This window comes from Phacochoerus africanus, chromosome 5 (assembly GCF_016906955.1).
Source record: "Phacochoerus africanus isolate WHEZ1 chromosome 5, ROS_Pafr_v1, whole genome shotgun sequence".
In the NCBI taxonomy this organism is placed as follows: domain Eukaryota; kingdom Metazoa; phylum Chordata; class Mammalia; order Artiodactyla; family Suidae; genus Phacochoerus; species Phacochoerus africanus.
In genome coordinates, this window is record NC_062548.1 from 98,580,127 (window position 1) to 98,602,072 (window position 21,946).

At 48.8% G+C, this 21,946-nt stretch overlaps 1 protein-coding gene and 1 long non-coding RNA gene across 2 annotated transcripts; one reads left to right on the plus strand and one right to left on the minus strand.

Annotated features, from left to right (window-relative positions):
- Positions 1–1,028: 1,028 nt before the first annotated feature.
- On the minus strand, positions 1,029–5,579 carry TMEM247 (transmembrane protein 247). The gene is made up of 3 exons (XM_047782808.1): positions 5,413–5,579; positions 4,362–4,715; positions 1,029–1,277 (listed from the first exon to the last, which is right to left on the minus strand). The coding sequence occupies exons 1-3, from the start codon at positions 5,527–5,529 to the stop codon at positions 1,029–1,031; spliced, it is 720 nt and encodes a 239-aa protein (XP_047638764.1). The 5' UTR covers positions 5,530–5,579.
- Positions 5,580–6,232: 653 nt separating this feature from the next.
- On the plus strand, positions 6,233–14,097 carry LOC125128097 (uncharacterized). The gene is made up of 4 exons (XR_007135134.1): positions 6,233–6,795; positions 7,743–7,853; positions 8,769–8,863; positions 13,534–14,097. It is a non-coding gene; the product is annotated as an uncharacterized LOC125128097 (long non-coding RNA).
- Positions 14,098–21,946: the final 7,849 nt, after the last annotated feature.

Sequence of the window (21,946 nt, forward strand, 5' to 3'; positions counted from 1 at the left end):
TGCCGCCTTGCTCTGGGCCCAATCAGACCATCAGTTCCTCCTTCCAAAAGTCCCAGGGAGTATGCCCAGATTTAGCCACCCTGGCTCCCCCAGGCGCTGCTTGGTGATCAGCGTATCTGATAGGCCTGCGCTGAGCTCCCTAGAGCTTCAGCATCTCTCTTCTTGAATTGCATGTTGCTGAGGGCAGGCTCCAACCCGCACAATGGACTGTGTGCAGTCCTACTCAGGCCCAGGGCCAAATGGACCCTTGCCAATGGCCTGGTGATGCCATCTTGACATGGCTGCAAAGCTGGAAAGAGCTTGCTGAGTCTTGGCACCTGTGTTAGTTTCCCGTATTAGTGTTGCTGCTGTAATTAATGATGACAAACGCAGTGGCTTCAAACAACTCAAATTTATTCTCTTACAGTTCTGGAGGGCAGAAGTTTAAAATGGGTTTGGCAGGGCTGCATTATTCTGGTGGCTCTAGAAAGAACCCGTTTCCTTGCCTTTTCTAACTTGCGCAGGCCACCTGCTTTCCCTGGCTCATAGCCCTGCATCCTTCCAGCCTCTGCTGCTTCTCTGCCTCTCACCCTCCTGCCTCCATCTTATAAGGACACTTGTCATTACATTGTGGTCATCTGGATGATCCAGGGTCATCTCTTCATTTCAGGGCCCTTAATCTAATCTCAAAGTCTCTTTTACCACGGAAGGTAACATATAGTCACAGGCTCTGGGGATTGAGACGTGGACATCTTTGGGGGGGGGCATACCCCCCAAGCCTACCACTGCTCCCCACGCCTCAGGGAAGATCTCTGAAAGTGAGTAGATGTGGGGGATCCCAAGTCAGCCTGGTCACGGTGTGATTTCTGGGATGCTGGAAAGGCTTTCTAAACCCCTTCTCCCTACAGATACCTCCTTATCCTGCTACCTTCTGAAATCTACCTCTCGAGAAAGAAAGCACCTTCGTCCGCCCTGAGAACTCAGGCTTAGTACAACGCCTGGCCACGTTTCTTCACACGAAGGTGTAGATGGGTGGCAGCAGGCCTTTCCTAACAGCAGGTTCTGATGGGGGAGAGGGTGGTGCCCAGTGACGGAGAGAGCGAAGGCACCTGGAGGTATGACCATAAAGCTTTAATCAAACAGAGCAGAATGGCCGCGATGCAGAACAGGTAGTGCTTGGAGAAGAGGAAGAAGATCATCTCCTTGGTGACATAGATGATGTGTATAAAGATGAAGCAGTACAGGAACATGGCGAACTGGTTCTGGGGGAGCAGGAGGTCCTGGAGGCCTCCCGAGAACTGTGGGGGAAAGAAGAGAGCGGAGCTGGCAAAACCAGGGCTGGAGCACCTGGCAGACTGGGGCGTCCATCCTACTCTCGCCCCTTCCTGAACGTGACCTTGGGCAGGTTGTCTGCCTCACCTAAGGAGAGGGTAATGGTACCCACCTCCCAAGATGAGGAGGAAGCGTGAGACAAGAAGTGAACATTGCCAGGCAAGGTTGCTGGCACAGAGAGGGCACTCGGGAGCTCTGACTTTTTGAGGCTGGTCTCAGCCCTCCTGAGCCCACCTTCCTTTCTCTGTAGGCTCCACGCAGCCATTGAGACCCCCATGCAGGCAGTCTCACTTCTACTCTGAGATGCCCAGGTCTGGACGCTGGGTCTTGGGGGTGTTCTCTGGATAGTCATCCCTGACACTCAACCTTGTCTTCTGGATGGTGGCAGAAGGAGGGGGTGTCCCTTGGGCACAAATGACTGTGTCTAACTCTCCGAATCCTGGCACATGTCACACAGGGTCAGGCAGTGGTCCTTCAGCCCAAGGTTTGGTCTCTCCTCCTGTGGACGGGTAGTCAAAAACGGGCGATGGGCACCCACCCCTCCGCAAACCCTTGGGGTCTTGGGCGTGGGGGGAGGGAGCTTGACCTGTCTGGCTGATTCTGCCTATGTGCTGCTCTTTTCCAGAATCTATACAATTAAGATCTGACAGACCCCCCCCCCATTTTAACTGTAGAAAGCATTAACATATAAGTAGGCTAAAAGCTGATATAACTATTTTGATCTGTACTTAAGAAGGCATGACCCATGGTCCCTTCTTTACAATATCTTTTAAACTCATACCCCACTTTTTTTGGTAAGCAGATAGATGGCAGGAATTGTGATGCCCTAAACTAGCTAGAAACATATTCATAGAAGTATTTCTCTCTCTCTCTTTTTTTTTTTTGAAACCATTTTATAGCTCTTTAACCACTGTTTTGCTAGGTTCTGTTTATTCTGCTCAAAATGTTATAAAAACATTCTGTAATGAAGGAAAAAAACCAGGAAAGTCCTTTTAAAAACAAGTTTGAGGTAGAACAGGTTGATCCCATCAGCTTGTGGGAAAACCTCCTGCAGCAAAAGACATCTGTGCATATTTATTTGCAATATTCTCTCACTGGCGGATGATGGTGAGGCCAAGGGGACACAGAGACCCGGGTCTGAGGGCAGCTCTCTGTCCTGTACCTTCAGTGCTGTAGGAGGTATTTTTCAATACAATTTTTCTTGCCTCTACCCACCCACCCAGAAAAAGAGAGAGGTGGGGAACTTAAAAACCCAGTCACCTCTAACTAAATGCCCAGGAGGTAAAACACTTTTGTAAAGTATTGTTAAAGACTGGGGTTTTGGACACAGTTTTGAACCAACTACATAAAACGTAAGGGCAACAAAAAACCCAGCCGGGCAGAAAAGGGCTCCAATGATGCCACCTCTAAAATGAATAGCAAGGCAGGTAGAAGATCAGAAGAAGAAATCCAGGGTTCTGGTGGGAGTAGAGGCTGGACAGAGCTGATGTTTCTCTGCAGACCCGGTATGGCTCTGGGTCCACGGACTTTCTGTCACTGTTTGTGGTCTGCATGCTAATGGCTGATATTTATGATTTTTTTTTTTTGGTCTTTTTGCCTTTTCTAGGGCCACTCCCACGGCATATGGAGGTTCCCAGGCTAGGGGTCTAATTGGAGCTGTAGCCACCGGCCTACACCATAGCCACAGCAATGCGGGATCTGAGCCATGCCTGCAACCTACACCATAGCTCACGGCAATGCCGGGTCCTTAACCCACTGAGCGAGGCCAGGGATGGAACCCTCAACCTCATGGTTCCTAGTCGGATTTGTTAACCACTGCGCCACGACGGGAACTCCAGATGTTTATGATTTTGATAACAAAACATGCACTTGTGAAACCTTTTAGACTTTTCGAAAACACTTTCAGTGGTCTATTTCTTGAACCAGAAGACAGAAAGCAGATAGGACTATGCACCAAGGATTTCTATCTCCTCCAGCAAGGAGAAACATTACCAAACTAAAAAGCAGGTATTGTGTGGGGAAAAAAAAAAAAAAAGGTAACTGTTAAGAAGCCAGCTTGTGTTCATTGAGAACAAATCATGCAGAACCAACCCAATTTTCCTAAAAAATGGACCAGACAATTGGGGAAATCGTGTAATATCTTAATTCTGGGAAACTGACAGCATTGTCTCAGGACAGTTTTCTGAACAAGGTAGAGAAACGTGAGCTAGAGAAGATGTAACTTAAGGGTGCTGATTAATGGAACATTGCTAACCTTAGGGAGATTTAGTGGTATTTACTTTAGGTCATATCCTCCTCAACAATTATAGCGATGACTTGGATAAAGACAAGGCAGATTTCTCAGAACTGAGGATGACTCAGAGCTGGGAAGCAGAGCAAATACATCCTGATAAAATTGAAAAGCGATGAATGTAAGCTGTTGCATTTGGGTCAAGAAGTAAGTTGCATGAGTACATAAAAATGGTAATAGCTCACATTTATTGAGTGCTTACCTCAACGTGCCAGGCTCGCTGCAGAGCGCCTCATGCATTCTTTCATTTAATGTTCACAATGACCCTATGAGGTAGCTATTACCTTATAGATGAGGACCAGTAACTTGCCCAGCATCACGCAATTTATATGTGGTAGAGCCAGGATTTTAACCCAGGACTGTCTCATTTTAAAACCCAGACAGCACTGCTTTAAACAAGAACATTGTTTATTATTTAGTGCTTATGATGGCTCCGCCACAGTGCTAAGCACTTCACGTCCCATTTAATCACAAGCAGGCTTTCTTATCCCCATTTAGATTAGGGGAGAGTGGTTCATTTCTTGCCAAAAGATGTCTAAGTTTTAGTTGACAGCAAGGCAGTGTGATCCAGCAGAGCAGAGGCAGCCCTAGTCAGGGACAGAGGGTCTATCAAAACCCACTGGCCAGCTTGCAGTGGGGGCTTCCGGGATGCTGCCCTGAAGCAGGTAAGATGGGTTCCCTGGGCAAGCCTTGGGATGGGTACCCCTCACCCCCCAGGGCCAGACACCTTTCACTTCCGGGGGCGGGACCTGTCACCTACCAGGCGGGGCGTGGCCTGCTGGTGCAGCTGCTCCATTACTTCCTCATGCTGCCGCTGGCGCTCGTTCTCCTCATGCAGGTACCTGAGCCGCGTGAGCTCGAATTCCATGCGCACCTTCTCCAGCTCCATCTCGCCGCTGCGCTGGGGCCCTGGAGTCCCCGGGGCCGGCGTGGCTGGAGCTGGGGGCAACTCTGCGAGTTCGGGTCCGTCGCCCGCCTGGCCCTTGGTGGGGGCCGGGCCGGCCTTGGAGGACGGTGACTTAGGTGGCCCTGGGCAGCCTCCGTCCTCACAAGATTCCATCTCCCCCAGGTAGTCGTAGGAGGAGTCTGGCTTTGGGGACTCTGCCTCCTGGGGCTGGGAAGGAGGTGGGAGTCCAGGAGAAGTCAGCACGAGGCTGTGGCTCGCTGCTCTCCCCTCGCCCCCACAACTCCTCGCAGCCCCAGGCACAGTGCCTTCGGGTGCTTGAAGGAATGTTATGGACTGTAAGCATCTAGCCTGAGTTCTTACTAGAAGTGGACCTCACGTTATCAGGACCTGAGTCTTCAGAAGGAGAGGGCAAACTAACACAGAGGGATGGCACCCTGAAGTTGCAAGTGGGGGCCTTGGGGAGGTGAGTAGAAGTCTGTGTTCCTGGTGATCTTCAAATCGCCCCTGGAGGTAACCTGTCCACCCCTCCCTCTACTTTGGGACCACTTAGACACCCAGTCCTCTGGGGGCTGCAGAGGGAGGAAGAAACTTAGGGTCTTTGTTGAGATAACCTAAGTTATGGGGACCAACCACAGGGCTAAGGAGGGGCCTGGTCCCATCTGCAGGAGGAGGGAAGAGCTTCCCAGGAGAGGTGTGTGTGGGGGAGACCAAAGCCAACTTAAGTGACTTCGCAGTTTAATGAAGGGTCACAGCTGAGTGCCAGTGTAGGATGGGGTGCACCTGACTGCTCTTCTTAGCAGCTCTCTGGAATCTCCCAACACTCAGCCCCTATCTCATGGCGTCCCCGGCTCTTCCTCCCCCTGCTGGGACAGGCTGGGACAGTGAGATGAGGCCTCCTCCTTACCAAAGAAGCCCTTGCCTTCCCTTCAGACATGGGGTCATCAGGCACCATCTTGGGAAAGGTTGGGCAGCTTTCTCCCGCCCCCCCGCCTTCCATCATCTCCCTGTCCTCTGTTGCCATCCAGAAAACCACGGTGCTGCCGGTTGTGGCCAAAGGACGACTTTTGAGGCTCTACCATTTGGCCTTGCCAGATTCCACAGCCCAGCCACCATCACAATCCTCTGTCCTCATAATAACCCACATTCTACCAGTTGCTAGGGCCCCTTTGGCAGAGAGTGACACCCTTTGGGGTGCTGTCATTGAAAACAGGATGGGCCTTTGCCAGCCCTAGGGGCTTCTCTGAAAACTGGAATTCCACCCCTTGAGGTCTAGAATCCCATGATTTGAAATCCATTCCTCTGAGTCCCTTTTTAAAACTCAGACTGTATTGATTTTTTTATGATTTTTATTTTTTCCATTATAGTTGATTTACAATGTTCTGTCAGTTTTCTACTGCACAGCCAGGGAACCCAGTCACACATACATGTATACATTCTCTTGTCTCCCATTATCATGCTCCATCACAAGTGACCAGACATAGTTCCCAGTGCTATACAGCAGGATCCCATTGCTTATCCATTCCAAAGGCAATAGTTTGCATCTATTAACCCTAAATTCCCGGTCCTTCCCACTTCCTCCCCCTCCGCCTTCTGTTCTCCATGTCCATGAATTTCTTTTCTGTGGAAAAGTTTCATTTGTGCCGTATATTAGAGTCCAGGTATGTGTGATAGCATATGGTATTTGTCTTTCTCTTTCTGACTTCACTTAGGATGAGAGTCTAATTCCATCCATGTTGCTGCAAATGGCATTATTTTGTTCTTTGTTATGGCGGAGTGAACCCAGACTGTATTGAGATGAGTCACAATTAGCTCCGCAAACCCCTGTTCAGCCCACAGGCTAAATTATGTCTCCCACCCCCCATATCCATATGTTGAGGTCTTAACCTCCAGTACCTTACATTCTGCCTTTATTTAGAGATAGGGTCTTCCTAGAAGGGATTACGTTAAATGAGGTCATTAGGGTGGGTCCCAATCCAATATGGCGGCTGTCCTTATAGGAGGGAATTTGCTACAGGCATGCACAGAAGGAGATGATATGAAGATGAGGGAGACGATGGCCATCTAAAGACGAAGGAGAGAGGCCTTGTGTTAGTCAGAGTTCTCCAGAGAACCAGTAGGAGCCGGACCTTATCATAAGTTCGAACAGAACTTAGAAGGAGTTGGCTCATGTGATTATGGAGGCTGAGAAGTGGCATGAACTTCTGTCTGTAAATGGGAGACCCAGGATAACTGAAGGTATCAATTCCAATCGGAGTCTGAAGGCCTAATCACCAGGAGTGCTGTTGGGGTAAGTCCCAGCCCACGGCCAGGAGAAGACCGGTACCTCAGCTCAGACAGTCAGGCAGAGAGAATCAATTCACCTGCCTCCACCTTTTGGTTCCATTCAGGCCTTCGAAGGATAAGATGAGATGCCTGTCCATGCTACCATAGGGCCATCAGCTTTCCTCAGTCCACCAGTTCAAATGCTAGTCTCTTCCAGAATCATTCTCACAGACATACTCAGAAATTATATATATATATATATATATATATATATATATATATATATATATATATGGGCATCCCAGGGCCTAGTCAAGTTGACTCATAAAATTAACCATCATAGGCCTGGAACAGATCCTTCCCTCACAGTCTTCAGAAGGAACCAACCTGGCTGACACCTTGATCTCAGACATGTAGCCTCCAGAACTCTGAGACAATAAACTTCTGTTGTGTAAGCCACCCCATGTGTGGTCCTTTGTTATGTCGTGGGCCCTAGCAAACTAATACAAACTCAATTATTCGTAGAATGGATTGAGTGGGACCAGTAAAGAGATTGGGGGCTGGGCAGTATACTTTGTTGTCTTCAGTTTTGTGGAAATGACAAAAAACCCTCCCCCAAACCCCGCAAAAACCATGTTTGGTAGTTGGAGGCAGGGTTACACATGGAAAGAGAAAAGGCTGCATTTGAATTCTAGCTTTGCTACTCTCCAGCTGTGTGTCGGGGAAAAGTTACCTTGCCTGCTGCTCAGGGTACTCGTTTGTAAATGAGAATAAGGATGGACTACCCCCTGCGCTGCAGTACTGATGTAAAACTCAGACAGTGTGTTTGCCTAGGACCTGCCTATCCAGGGGCGACGTAGATGGCAACCACTGTCATCCTTGTTACAAGGGGATTTGTCACTGGAGCGAAGAAAAGGCTCAAGATCTGCCTCCTTGCAAAGCTCTAACTGGACCATGGCTTTCCTCTCCCAGAATTATGATGGTGACCACAGGGACTGTCTCCCAGCTGTTGTGTAAGATGTTGATCCCACCTCAAGCACACCTCAAGCACTAGAAGTACGATTGCTGGGCAAATATATCTAGGTATCTGTATCTATATGTCTATATCTATATCTATAAAGGGTGCTCAGTTAAATTTGAATTTTAGATAAATAATTTTTAGTATAAATACGTTGTAAAAATTGCATGGGACACACATACTAAAAAATTCATTTTTTATCTGAAATTGAAGTTTTACTGGGGATTCTGTGTTTTTTATTTGCTAAATCTGATGATCCTAGCTAGGAGAGACCTGCCCCCCCCCCCCCACCAATTACATATGACCAAATAATGAGCTGCTATTAAAAATCACCAAGCACTAAGGTGCAAAATAAGTGGTATGAATAGTCGTATCAGCTGTATGTCAGATGACCATAAAGTCTCAGTGGCAAATAACAATAAATGTTTATTTTGCTCAGCCATCTAAGAGTTGACTGATCTAGATGGGCTCATCTCCAGGGCTTGGCCAAGGCAGCTTCATTTCATGCGTCCCTGTTCTTCTTCGTGGGAACAGGAGCCCAGCCTGGGCGGGCTCTATTCATGGCAATGAAAGAAGCACAAGAGGCCTTGGAACTGGCACACTACTGTTTCCATCTTAGGCTGTTGGCTTCGACTTTGGTTAATAGCATAAGGTGGTCACATGGCCAAACTCAAAACCAAAGGATGGGGACATGTACTCCGTCCCTTTAGTGGGGAGGACTGCAAAGACATAGGGTAAAAGGATGTGGGGCAGTGTGAAGAGTTGGGGCCATAACACAATCTCCTATTGTAATTAAGAAGGTTGGTGCTGCTGTGGTTGGAACAACTGGGGATGGTTTGATAGAAGAGGTGACATGAAGGGCCAATGGGATGTGGGCAAGAAGGAAGGATCCACATGAGCAAAGTCTCAACTGATACCTATTACCCATTTATCTCTCCATTTCTGCTCTCTGCCCTTCTCCACCCCTGCCCTCTGCCTAGAAGGGTGACCTCCGTGAAACTGCATTAATTTGTTAAGCAAAGCAGTACATTCCGAAGCAAAATGGAATCTAGGACTCTTGTTCCCCTGTTCCCAGGTAAGATCTGCACACACCTGCCCTTTGGGGGACTCTGCAGGAAGCTAAGGAGATAGCTGTCATGAGCTTTGGGTTGGTTTGGCATTCCTAGCAACACTAAAAGTGTCTCCCCTCCTCCACTGAGCCCAGGGAAAGGAGGTTAGAGTAAAAAGCCACTTGAGGGAGCAGGGGAGACAGGATCACATGTGCCCCCTTCTCCAAGGAACTCGGAGGACCGGCCCGGGGACTGTGCTGCATTCAACAGCCAGAGCTGGGACCACTTCACATGCTTTGTCATTGTTATTTGGCTGGCTCTGATGTTTCTGCTTCTCTCTGCCCTCTCACTTTAACCAACATCCGTTCTCACTTTTCCCTCCCTTGTAGCTTTAATGTATGCATGGTTTCTGCTTCCTCCCAATTTCAGCTTATTCATGGCCTGAACTTCTAATAACCCTTCATAGCCCTGACTGCTTAGCCTCTCTCTTTGTGTTCACTGTTGTGTGTGTCCTAGCTACCTTAGCCATCATGATTTCCTAGTTGACTTTTTCAAAGGCAGGAATGAGAGTGGCCTGCTTTGTCTCTATTTGGGTAGCACTTTTCCTACTAGCCACTGGGCAGCCCGTGGATTCGGAAAGTGGCCTGCTGGGCTCAGTGGGGGGACAGGGAGGCAGGGACCTATCGGAAAGTGCCCTGCTGGGCTCAGTGGGGGGACAGGGAGGCAGGGACCTATCGCATAGCCTACAGCAGCATTGTTGTATTTGGTCCCTTCTGTGGCCTGTGGAAATTCCCGGGGCAGGGATTGAATCCGAACTGCAGCTGCAACCTACACCACAGCTGGGGCAATACCAGATCCTTAACCTGCTGTGCCACAGACGGAACTCCTGGGTTTCCCTTAGAAGGGGCTCTGGGGGCAGCAGGCACCATGCTGAAGGTTGATGGGCATGTTCATGGAGCGACACATCAATCGTAGGTTTGGCACGTAACCAGATGAGAGACTTGTGTATTAGCACAGCACAACTTTCGTGTCCATTATCTCATCAGATTCTCAGAATGCCCTATGAGGCAATTGAAGGCAGGTGTAATTATTGCTTCCTGACAAGCAAGGAACCTGAGTCACACAGAGAGATGAAGTGATTGGCTTCTGAGTGCAAAGGACATTAGTGATTGAGCTCGGACTGGAAAGCAGGCAGGCTCTCTGTCTCCTTCCCCGATGACTTTATACTAGACCATAAGGATGGTCTTTGGGGCTCCACCTCTATGAGGTCAGATGATTTTCTGTCTCAAAAAAGGCAAGAAATATGTATGTAGATGTTTATTGTGACATTGTTTATAGTAGCAAAAGACTGCAAAAAAAGTTGAATTTCCACCAGAAGGGATCTGGTTAGCGATGTATCCACATCAAGACTACCACACAGATTTTGAGGAGACTAAGACTAAAGAAAAAAGAAACCAAATAAGGTAGATGCATTAGCACAAATATGGCATGCTCTTCAGGATATATTATTCAATGGAAAAAGCAAAAGCAGTGCTCACATATGTATTAAGTTGTGAAAACAGGAGTTCCCTGGTGGCTCAGTGGGTCAAAGATCTGGTGCTGTCACTGCAGCAGCTTGGGTCGCTGCTGTGGCACAGGTTTGATCCCTGGCCCAGGAACTTTTGTATGCTGTGGGCACAGCCAAAAAATATAAAAATATATGGTATAGAGGTATCTATCTGGAAAGACACATAAAAAACTTGCTCGTCTGATAAGCCCAAGCTCCCGATCCCTCCCACTCCCTCCCCCTCCCATCAGGCAGCCACAAGTCTCTTCTCCAAGTCCATGATTTTCTTTTCTGAGGAGATGTTCATTTGTGCTGGATATTAGATTCCAGTTATAAGTGATATCATATGGTATTTGTCTTTGTCTTTCTGGCTCATTTCACTCAGTACGAGATTCTCTAGTTCCATCCATGTTGCTGCAAATGGCATTATGTCATTCTTTTTTATGGCTGAGTAGTATTCCATTGTGTATATATACCACCTCTTCCGAATCCAATCCTCTGTCGATGGACATTTAGGTTGTTTCCATGTCCTGCCTATTGTGAATAGTGCCACAATGAACATGCGGGTGCACGTCTCTCTTTTAAGTAGGGTTTTGTCCGGATAGATGCCCAAGAGTGGGATTGCGGGGTCATATGGAAGTTCTATGTATAGATTTCTAAGGTATCTCCAAACTGTTCTCCACAGTGGCTGTACCAGTTTCCATTCCCACCAACAGTGCAGGAGGGTTCCCTTTTCTCCACAGCCCCTCCAGCACTTGTTATTTGTGGATTTATTAATGATGGCCATTCTGACTGGTGTGAGGTGATATCTCATGGTAGTTTCGATTTGCATTTCTCTTATAACCAGCGATGTTGAGCATTTTTTCATGTGTTTGTTGGCCATCTGTATATCTTCTTTGGAGAAATGTCTATTCAGGTCTTTTGCCCATTTTTCCATTGATTGATTGCCTTTTTGCTGTTGGGTTGTATAAGTTGTTTATATATTCTAGAGATTAAGCCCTTGTCGGTTGCATCATTTGAAACTATTTTCTCCCATTCTGAAAGTTGTCTTTTTGTTTTCTTTTTGGTTTCCTTTGCTGTGCAAAAGCTTTTCAGTTTGATGAGGTCCCACGGGTTTATTTTTGCTCTAATTTCGATTGCTTTGGGAGACTGACCTGAGAAAATATTCATGATGTTGATGTCAGAGAGTGTTTTGCCTATGTTTTCTTCTAGGAGTTTGATGGTGTCCTGTCGTATATTGAAGTCTTTCAGCCATTTGGAGTTTATTTGTGTGCATGGTGTGAGGGTGTGTTCTAGTTTCATTGCTTTGCATGCAGCTGTCCAGGTTTCCCAGCAATGCTTGCTGAATAGACTTTCTTTTTCCCATTTTATGTTCTTGCCTCCCTTGTCAAAGATTACTTGACCATAGGTGTCAGGGTTTATTTCCGGGTTCTCTATTCTGTTCCATTGGTCTGTCTGTCTGTTTTGATACCAGTACCACACTGTTTTGATGACTGTGGCTTTGTAGTATTTCTTGAAGTCTGGGAGAGTTATGCCCGGGAGACATTCTTAACTGTGTGTAGCATTTTGTACTCTTTGACTTTAAAAAAAAATGTGCATAGGAATTCCCATCGTGGCTCAGCAATTAATGAGCCTGACTAGTAACCACAAGGACGTGGGTTCAATCCCTGGCCCTGCTCAGTGGGTCAAGGATCTGGCGTTGCTGTGAGCTGTGGTGTAGGTTGCAGAGGCAGCTCAGATGCCATGGTGCTGTGGCTGTGGTGTAGGCCGGTAGCTGCAGCTCCAAACCAACCCCTAGCCTGGGAATTTCCATATGCCACAGGCGTGGCCCCTAAAAAAAAATAAATTTTATAAAAATTTAAAAAATTGAAAAATGTGCCTATGTTACATTTTCAATTAAATTTTTAAAAAGGCGTCTGGAAGAGAGAGTTTCACTCAAGATAGATGAAGGGAGTTTAGGCTGTATAATTTGTTCTAGCTGAGGACAGGAAGACGTCTTTAAGCCTCTGGGTCATTTCCTCTACGCACCCTCTCCAGTCTGGGGTTGTCATTACTTCAACTAGGGACATATATCTTTTTTTATTTGTTTTGTTTTGTCTTTTGTCTTCTTAGGGCCGCACTCTTGGCATATGGAGGTTCCCAGGCTAGGGGTCAAATTGGAGCTATAGCTGCCGGCCTATGCCACAGCCACAGCAATTCGCCAGATCTGAGCTGCGTCTGCGACCTACACCACAGCTCACGGCAACGTCGGATCCTTAACCCACTGAGCAAGGCCAGGGATCGAACCCACACCTCATGGTTCCTAGTCATTCCTAGTCGGGTTCATTTCTGCTGTGCCATGACGGGAACTCCTGGGACAGATTCTTAATGCTGTAATGTCTTCTTCCTTCCTGGCTGCCTCAGCTACAGACTGCTGTGACTTTGAGACACTTCAGCTCAGGTGTGCTGGAGCATTGAGAGGATTAAAATAGTAACATCAACCATTGCACAATTATTGGGCACAGACCATGTCCCAGATATTGGGGATTTTTCCATGGATTATTTTATGTAGTTTTTCAGAGCAATCATGTGAGTTAGGTACTGCTATTATCCCTATCTTCCTAGAAGTGCAACTGAGTTTCAGAAAGGGTAAGTCACCTGCCCATAGTGACACAGTTAGGATCAGGTAAAGCCAGGACTTAAACACCCAAGTCCCTGTATTAAAGCCCTTCCTGTTGGAAATACTGAAAGTGGTTTTTTGGGGGGGCTTCAAGGAGCTAGAACTCAAAGCCTCTGGCCAAGACAAGAATTACCCCACCTATCTCATTGTAATGCTCCCTCCCCCACCTCGAGCAAGCTGGCCTCTCCTTCCTGCCCTCTCCTAAGAAAGGTATGTGGTCCACTCCTCACCTTGCCCCTCCAGGGGCCTCATATACCCCCAACCCACCAGCAAGTGTATCCTAAGACCCCTCTTACCCCATCCAATCAGCAGGTCAGCAGATGTATCCTAAGACCTCTCCTCTTACCCTGGGCTGTAAAAACAGACACCACCGTGCACCCTGCCCTGGTGGAGGCGGTCGGATGGGCTCTCTCGCATCACCAGGAAGTTGGCCCACTGTGCTAGCAGTGTTTCTTATCTCAATAAACTCTTCTTCTTCTTCACCTCGCTAGGCTGGAAAATTCTTCTTTCTGACCTGCCTGCACAGACCACAACAGTTTCTGTTTTCCTGACTGAACCCTGGCTCGTAGAGTGGATGTTCAAGAGGAAGCAGTGACCTACGTGCTCAGGGATTTTGACTGAGGAGGGCTGCTTGAGGACAGCCCTTCCCGGGCATATGTAGGGACGTGTGTGAAGGCATGTGGATGTCCAGGTCACTCAGGAGCTGTCCTCTTGCTCCTTTACCGCCCCTGCCCAACCAGTCCCTGCTTTGCCTGTGCCCTTCTCATGTGACTACCCAGCCCTCTTAATCATGGAACTTAATCAGTAACTGCCAGTGTGCTTGCCCCCTGCCCCAGCTAGTGATTGTTCTAATCTAGCTCCACCTGCTAGTTCATTAAAGGAAACATCTGCCCTCATATTGGTTGGTAACCGAAGGGGTTGAGAGGGATATGCCCCAGCTGCTTGTTTCCCTGGTAACGGATGAGCCAACCTGACATCAATTCCCTCTATAAATGGTAAGCCCCTCCTTTGGGTCCCCTTCCCCTGTAAATAAACCAAGAAACCATTAAACTGTTGCTCTTTCCAGGTTCCCTCTTTGGTCTCCAGGCTGGGCAACAAGAAGGCTTGCAGGCCGTGGGGTGCAGCCCAACAGCATGTGTATGAGTGTTGAATTAGTTGGGGTCTCATTAGGAGACAGAAACCATACAGTAATTCCAACAAGGAAGGTAGAACCATTAACTAGTGACAGAGGATTGGCTCCTTAGGGGTAAAGAGAACTCTAAATAATAATGGAATGAATTTGGGAGAGGTGCCCCCTAGAGGCTGCAATTCAGGTCTCATTAGGGAGGGTGGCGATGGAGCCACTGAATGTGTAAAAGTTCTCTGAGGTCAAGGTCAAGCAGATCTAGACTGGCAAGCAGGACACTGTCCACTGGGGTGCCAACAAAACTCACCCAGAAGCTGCCTAGAAGATGGTGTTAAACTTTCTGGGAAGTCACTGGAGAACCTCAGCTGGGAAACTTGTTGGGACGAACAAAACCTGAAGCCCCTGAAACTCTCTGGAGGTGAGTACCACCATGTGTGCCAGCCCAGCTTTGTGGGAGTAAGAAAAAATGAAAAAGCAGCCTCTTCTTCCTCTGATGGCTCTACGGCGCCCTCTACTGACAAAACTTAATATCATGGGCTGGCAAGGGAAATGCTTAATGGGGTTTTGCTTCAGTATCAGGAGCTGGGTAATTAAGGGTGGATTTACAGCTGAGAGGCAATAAATTGATAACTGACACCGCATGTATGTACTAGGACATCAGTTTCCTTTCAACATGCCTGCATTAATGCCCTGGGGGAAGCTCCTGACTTTTAAGAAATTTGCCCCAAACAATTTTTCACAAGCCTCTTCCAGGTTCATGACCCTGTGCTAGGTACTGAGGAGGAGAGCATCAATGATCATCATATGCAGTTAGTTCTTACCTGTGCAGCATATGTAATCTATCGGGAGAGAGAGAATGCTTCTTATTGTTCCCTAGCTCTCCTGCCTTCCTAACATTTTTGCTGGCAGTTTTCTCAGGCTACAAAACACTCTCTTCTTCTTTTTTTAAATTGTCTTTTTCTCCTTTTAGGGCCACACCTGTGGCATGTGGAGGTTCCCAGGCTAGGGGTTTAATCGGAACTGTAGCTGCCAGCCTACACCAGGGCCACAGCAATGCCAGATTCGAACCACGTCTGCGACCTGCACCACAGCTCACGGCAATGCCGGATCCTTAACCCACTGAGCAAGGTCAGGGATCGAACCTGCAACCTCATGGTTCCTAGTCAGATTCGTTTCCGCTGCGCCACCACGGGACTCCAGAACCCTCTCTTCTTTAGCGCCATCCATGAAAGTCCCTCCAGCCTTTAGGGCCCATCCCAGCTACCACCCCTGGGAAACTGTGTGCTTTGTGTCTCTCTGGCTGCTTTGTGTTCAATGATCTGGTGTGTGTTTCGTCCTCCCCCTAGTGGAGGATGAGGGCAGGGCAACTGCCTGCTCACAGCAGGTGCCAGTAAAGGGTCTGTGCAGCCGATGGCCCTGGTCAGGCTGTGGCTTCCTTCCTGCTTGCGAGTGTGACACAGGCAGGCAGAGCAGACGGTCAAGGAGCTACACCTTCTCCTTTATGTCCTTATACCTTCCAAACAGAACCAGAGGCCTCACTTCTGCCCGCTTTCTTTCTTTGATCCCTCTACTCCGATGAGGGGGAACTAGCAGCAGAGGGAGTCCCACAAAGTTGAGTGTAAATTAAGTTTTGTGAGTTTAACCCTATTTTAAATGTTTGGGAAGTAGGGTGATGGGTGTGGGAACTTTGCTACTTAAAGGAATTTTGTGCCTCCTTTCATAAAGCTGCTTTCCCCCGGTCTAGAATGTCTGTAAATCCAATGGCCATTTAGATACTGGGCTTGTTAAAGCAGAGCCTCCTGTGGTGAAGCCCGAATGCAGGTACTCTTATGCTCTAACCAGTGGGAGCGCCTCACAGCAGGAATACTCCAATGAAGAGCCGGCATAAGTCGAAATTCCGGATTTTCATTATTCGAGCTGGAAGAGGGCGTGAGGCCCCTCCAGCCTGGGCCCCAGGGTCTCTCAGGAACAACTTTTTTTTTCTTGTCTTTTTGCCATTTCTTGGGCCGCTCCCGTGGCATATGGAGGTTCCCAGGCTAGGAGTCCAATCGGAGCTGTAGCCGCCAGCCCACACCAGAGCCACAGAAAAGCGGGATCTGAGCTGAATCAGCGACCTATACCACAGCCTGCAGCAACCCCGGATCCTTAACTCACTGAGCAAGGCCAGGGATCGAACCCACAACCTCATGGTTCCTAGTCGGATTGGTTAACCATTGAGCCACAACGGGAACTCCAGGAGCAACTTTTTATTAACTCCTTTGGGGTCAGAGGAAGGGTGCAGCAGGGTGCAGTGAAAAATGTTCTGCCCCCAGGATTGGGGTCCTGGGGTCCCAGGCCAAGCTCTGCCATTAGCTTAGCCAAGACCTTGTCAAGTCGTTGGAACCCCCTAGGGGTGCAGCTTCTGCATGTAAAAACTAGGGCCATGAAGCCTGCCCTGATCATACAAGCCTGGTATCCTTGTTCCCACCTTACACCTGGTGGGTATGGAGCCTGGTTCTGCATCTGCTGTTAGACACGCCCCAGAGCTGGCCTTCCAAGATAATGGAAGTTTTCTCCTGTGACAATGCTGAAGTTGCCCTCAAAAAAGCCTCCTTGAATGTTTCATCGGACACTTTTTTTCCCATTTCATGCAAGTTAACATAAAATAAACATATTCCTGTAAAAAGAACTTATATTCATCTTCCTTTCTGCGGCTACAACCGGAGGGCAATGGGACCTCTGCGAAGCAGCTGTTGGCCAACACTGCCCTCTTGTGGCCCAGCTTGTCCTTACTGGGCAGCTCTCAGCCCAGGAGTTTTTCCAAAGGTTCTAGCTCCCGGTCGTTTGCAGAATTACCAGGTCATGCCAGAAGAGCTAAATCCACAAGACCTCCAGGAGGGATTCCAGCTCCAAAGAATCCCTGGTGGCAACCCAACTCGGCAGAACTGGCTTGTGGGGTCTGTGTTCCGGGGAGGAGACTGTGGTGGGGGGGAATATGTCATAAACAGAAATACTCATCAGCTGAGTGCAGACAGAACTATGGGAGTGAGACCAGCAATGGAAGGAGCCATAAGTGGGGGGGGGGCATTGCCAAACCTCAGGACCTCTATTGGTAAATAGCCGGCTGCCGTCCCAGCAGGCAGGAGGCTAGGAGAGCTGTGACAGCAAGCATGTGGCTTTGTCCTGGGTCCTGAGGTACAGCCTTCAACCCTTGCAGGGGTGAAGGGCTGCAGGGCTATGGTCCCTGAAATGGAATGTCAGGCAGATAATGGAAACCCTAGGAGGGGTGGAGCTGGCAGGGAATCAGCATCTGGGCTTAGGAAATTAGGGGACAGGGCAAGACTAACACTCAGGCCTTGGACCTGGGGCAACAGGTGGCTTGGTGTCAAGAGCCGGGGCTACTTAGAGCAGGTCTGGCTCTGTGCCTGACCAGTGCCTGTGAGTGCTATGTACTCCTGCAGTGACCAGGAGCCTCTGGGTGGATGGAAGTCTCCAGGGGGAGCTGAACCTGTGGGAAAGGATTGAGGGCCTCTAGCTGTGCATGTACGGCTCTCATTTCAGGCCCGTGTTTGGATTTTTACAGGATTCCGGGTAAGGTCTGGGCTTGGCAGAGTCTAAAAGAGCGGAGCTCGTGTTTGTTCTCTGGTAGCCCAAGCAGGACCCCGGCTCCGCTCTGACAGCTCAGGCCTCCTTCTCTCCGCAGCTCGTGCACCTGCTTTGAGCCATAGAATAACGTCCCAGCCATGGAAACAAAGGTGCCACTGGAGCTGCCACCTGAAAGGGGTCCCATCTACTGACTCACACCATGTGATGGTGGCCGAGGGTGGCTTAACCAGCCATTCTTCCCAGGCTTATTTGCACCTGAACCATTGGTGATGGAATTGTAGGTGCAGGAGCAGGATAATGACAGAGATGACTGGGAGTTTGGGACGGTTTCTCAGAACCCCTCATTGTGTCACAAGATGACAACACCCTGTCAACTTAAAATCCCAGCATGTGACGTGGGAGCTTCCCTAAGGACCCACATGTGGGCCATGGCTGTGCTATTTCTGCTGGTTAAGAGGCTGCTTACACTGCTGGCAAGGTAAAAAATGGGTCCCTCTAACAGGGACTGGGTCAGCTCCTGTGTCTCACCTGTGGTTTATAGGAGTTTGTTTTTTTTTTTTTTAATGGTTGCACCCATGGCATATGAAAGTTCCTGGGCCAGGGATTGAATCCGAGAAGCAGCTGCAATCTATGCCACACTCGTGGCAGCGCTGGATCCTTAATGCACTGTGCCAGGCCAGGGATGGAACCCGCACCTCTGCCAACCCCAGCTGCTGCAGTCTGATTCTGAACTCTCTGTGCCATAGCAGGAACTCCTAGAGGATTTTTTCCATGTAATTTTGCTTTCAGGTTCTACCCCAGAGCAGCATGCCCTAGGAAGCCAGGCCTAAGGAACACATGCGAAGATCGAGATTCCAAGACCAGATACACTCTTGGGAAGCACCTCAGACCACACGCTCGTCGCCTGCACCCCGTTCCCATCCCCTCCACCCCGCTCCCGCTAGACACCCCCAGTTTGCACCATAAAGGTCTAGCCATGAAGGAGCCTGTTTAATGCGCAGATTTGATCTGACTCATTTTCCCCGGTGTGCTCTGTGTTTCTTGCCCTTAGAGCTAATTTCCAACAGGACTCACAGGGGACTTGCTTTAGGGACGCTGCGATCATTAGTAGCATTACTTCTATTATCTCCCTTGGCTATGACGTCAGGTCATCTCCCCAACATGGGGTTGGAAGTGAGGTTGCCAGATTTCGCCACTAAAAATACGGGAGGACCAGCTAAACAGCTCATCAGGTTTTAGCATAAGTTTGTATCATGAGGTGTGGCAGCGCTATTTGGAAGATGCCTGGGAGGTAGGGGTATTTCTGGAAACAGGTGGACATAGAGCTCCACGGAAGAACCACACCAGGGCCGTGGCCTCAGGCCTGGGAGCCACCATCACCAGTCACCTGCATGCGTTAGGGCCCGGGCTAGGGCTCCACAGGCATTGTCTAATTTAACTCGCCTTGGCAGGGATTGTTACCATCGCCCCTATTTATGGGTGAAGAAACTGCGGCTCAGAGAAGCTAAGTGGTTTGCCCCCCTCACACAGCTGTCAAGTAGCAAAGTTGGGATCCAAATCCTGAGGTTTCTTTTACTCCAATGTCTGGTGCTTTGCTTCCTCTTGGCCACTGGACTCACTGTCTGTTGCGCACTCATGGACTGCAGCTCCCACAAATCATCTCCCAAGACCCCATAACCCTTCACCTCGCCCCCTTCTCTAGATCCTCCCTGGTTCCCAGTGACCAGGGTTCTGCCAATGATATTTTTGGCTGCTATGGAGAGGGAAGTGGTGGGGGTTTTCAGTTCTATAAGGCTTACTTGATCCTTGGAATATGACTCAGCCATGAAAGAATGCCATTTGCAGCAACATGGATGGACCTAGAGATTATCCTACTAAGTGAATTAAGTTAAGACAAACACAAATACGATATCACATCTACGTGGAATCTAAAAACACAGATACAAATGAACTTATTTATAAAACAGAAACAGACCCACAGACCTCACCAGGGGGGAGAGATGGAGGGGGAGGGATAATTTAGGATTTTGGGGATTAACATATACACACCACTACATATAAAATAGATAATCAGCAAGGACCTATAATGTAACACAGGGAACTCTACTCAATATTCAGTAATAATCTGTAAGGGGAAAGACTCTGAAAAAGGATGGATGGATGTATACGTATAACTGAGTCACTTTGTTGTATACCTGAAATGAACCCAACATCACAAATCAACTATATTCCAATAGAAAACACAATTTAAAAAAATGCTTTACTTGAACCTTCCCTGCCTTCCCTTTTTGCTGCTGCCCATCAGTCAGATGTCACCTTCTGTTCCCCTTGAACCAGTTCCCTTTTCTGCACCAAGTGGACTTCTTCTTTGCGGGCCTTAGGGTGTGTGGTCCACCCCCCAGCCCCATGGCACTGATCACATTGTAATGTTACCATTGGCTCACATGTTTCTAGACCTCAGGTTTGTTTTTTTTTTTTTTTAACTTTTTAGAGAAATTTTAGGTTCGTCGCAAAGACTTAAGTCTTTTTTTTTTGTTTGTTTGTTTTTTAAACTCTTAATTTAGGGAGTTCCTGTCGTGGCTCAGTGGAAACAAATCTGACTAGCATCCATGAGGACATAGGTTCAATCCCTGGCCTCGCTCAGTGAGTTAAGGATCTGGTGTTGCTTCGGCCGTGGCGTAAGCCAGACGCTACAGCTCTGATTCAATGCCTAGCCTGGAAACTTCCATATGCCGCAGGTGCAGCCCTAAAAAGACAAAAACCAAACCCCCCCCCCAAGCCCCCTTGATTTAAAAAAGAAGTTTTAGGCTCATACAAAAAGACTTCAGGCTTTCTTTCAGGACAAGGCCTGTGATTCATCTGTTCCCTCAGCACCTAGCATGGCATGTGGCTCATAGCTGGTATTCAACTACATGCTTGTTGAGTGGTAAGTGAGGCAAGACACACTGGAAAGGATGTAAAAGATGGAGTTCCACGGCAGCCTAGCAGGTTAAGGATTCAGTGTTGTCATGGCAGTGGCTTGGGTCACTGCCATGGCATCCCTGGCCTGGGAACATTTCACGGGCTGCAGCCAGAAAACCAAACAAAACAATACAAACAGCAAAGAGATGTATCTGTGCTTCATAAAATGAATTGGGGACTGGTTTATGGGGATTCAGGAGTAGTTCTTTTTCACGGCCCTCCCCAGGGGGGTTTTCAAGTTTGCTTCAGAATCCTCCGCCCAAGTAGCCTCTCGTCGGCAGCAGTACCACTTTTGTCCAGAAGATGGCAGGCGAGGCCAGCAGGAGAGCATCACGCGGCCGCTGGAGGAGCCAGGCCTGCGCAGGTGGTGCTCCTTTTTCAAAAAAGATGCGGGGCACCTGAAGCCTATTTGCCAACCCTATAAATGCGCATGGGCGAGACGCCCTGGTGTTCAAGGTGGGTTCCCTGGCTGATCCCTGTGAAAAGGAGTGTTTCAGGGGGAAATGTGGCAGGGGGTGGTCAAAGGGCGGCTCCTCCAGAGCCCCCCTTTGAGTAGCCTGCACTGTGGAAACTGAACTTCCTATTAAGCAGACACAGCCCTCAAACTCTACGTGACTCAGGACCACAGCCCTTCTGCCTCTTGAAGCTCATGTGCTTTGGAAATCGCTCCCAGCTCTGTGGCCACCTCCCCAGCTGACTGGAAGCTTCTGTGGGGTCACATCCACCTTCACTTGGGCCTGCACCCTTCTAACAGGTAAGGAAAGAGCTTCTGACTTGAGCTGGCTGGAAAGTGGGGGCAGGTGAACAGCATGGCCCCAGGGAGTTTCCAGCACGATGGGAATTTGCCAAAGAGCTCGTTTGCAGGCCCTGTGAGGCCTACCCTCCCTTCTCCTCAAAGTTGGCAGCCCAGGCTAAGGTAAGGCCAGCTTCCCCCTCCCCAAGGGGGGCAGAGGTGTGACCGTGGGAAGAGGGAAAGCCTCTCCCTAATCTTGTGCTAGACCAGCTGGGAAGGCTGCAACCCCACCCCCACCTCCATTTTCCTTCTGACCTAAATCTTCCCTGAAGCTGAGCCGGGCTCCGGGCCAGGGTGTCAGCTGTGGACAAAAGCGCCCTGTTCAGGCCTGGCTGCTGTGTTTTCCTACACAGCCTAACAAACTGTCAGACTCCCCCAAGTCAATGTGATAACACAGAAATATGCAAAAAATGGCAGTGGCCTCAGGCCTACCTCCCAG

Coding starts and splice junctions, on each gene's coding strand:
- TMEM247 (XM_047782808.1), bottom strand. CDS start 5,529: ATGGCAACAGAGGACAGGGAGATGATGGAAGGCGGGGGGGCGGGAGAA. Junction 4,716..5,412: donor GGAAGGCAAGGGCTTCTTTG/GTAAGGAGGAGG, acceptor CCTCCTTCCCAG/CCCCAGGAGGCAGAGTCCCC. Junction 1,278..4,361: donor AGCAGGCCACGCCCCGCCTG/GTAGGTGACAGG, acceptor TTTCCCCCACAG/TTCTCGGGAGGCCTCCAGGA.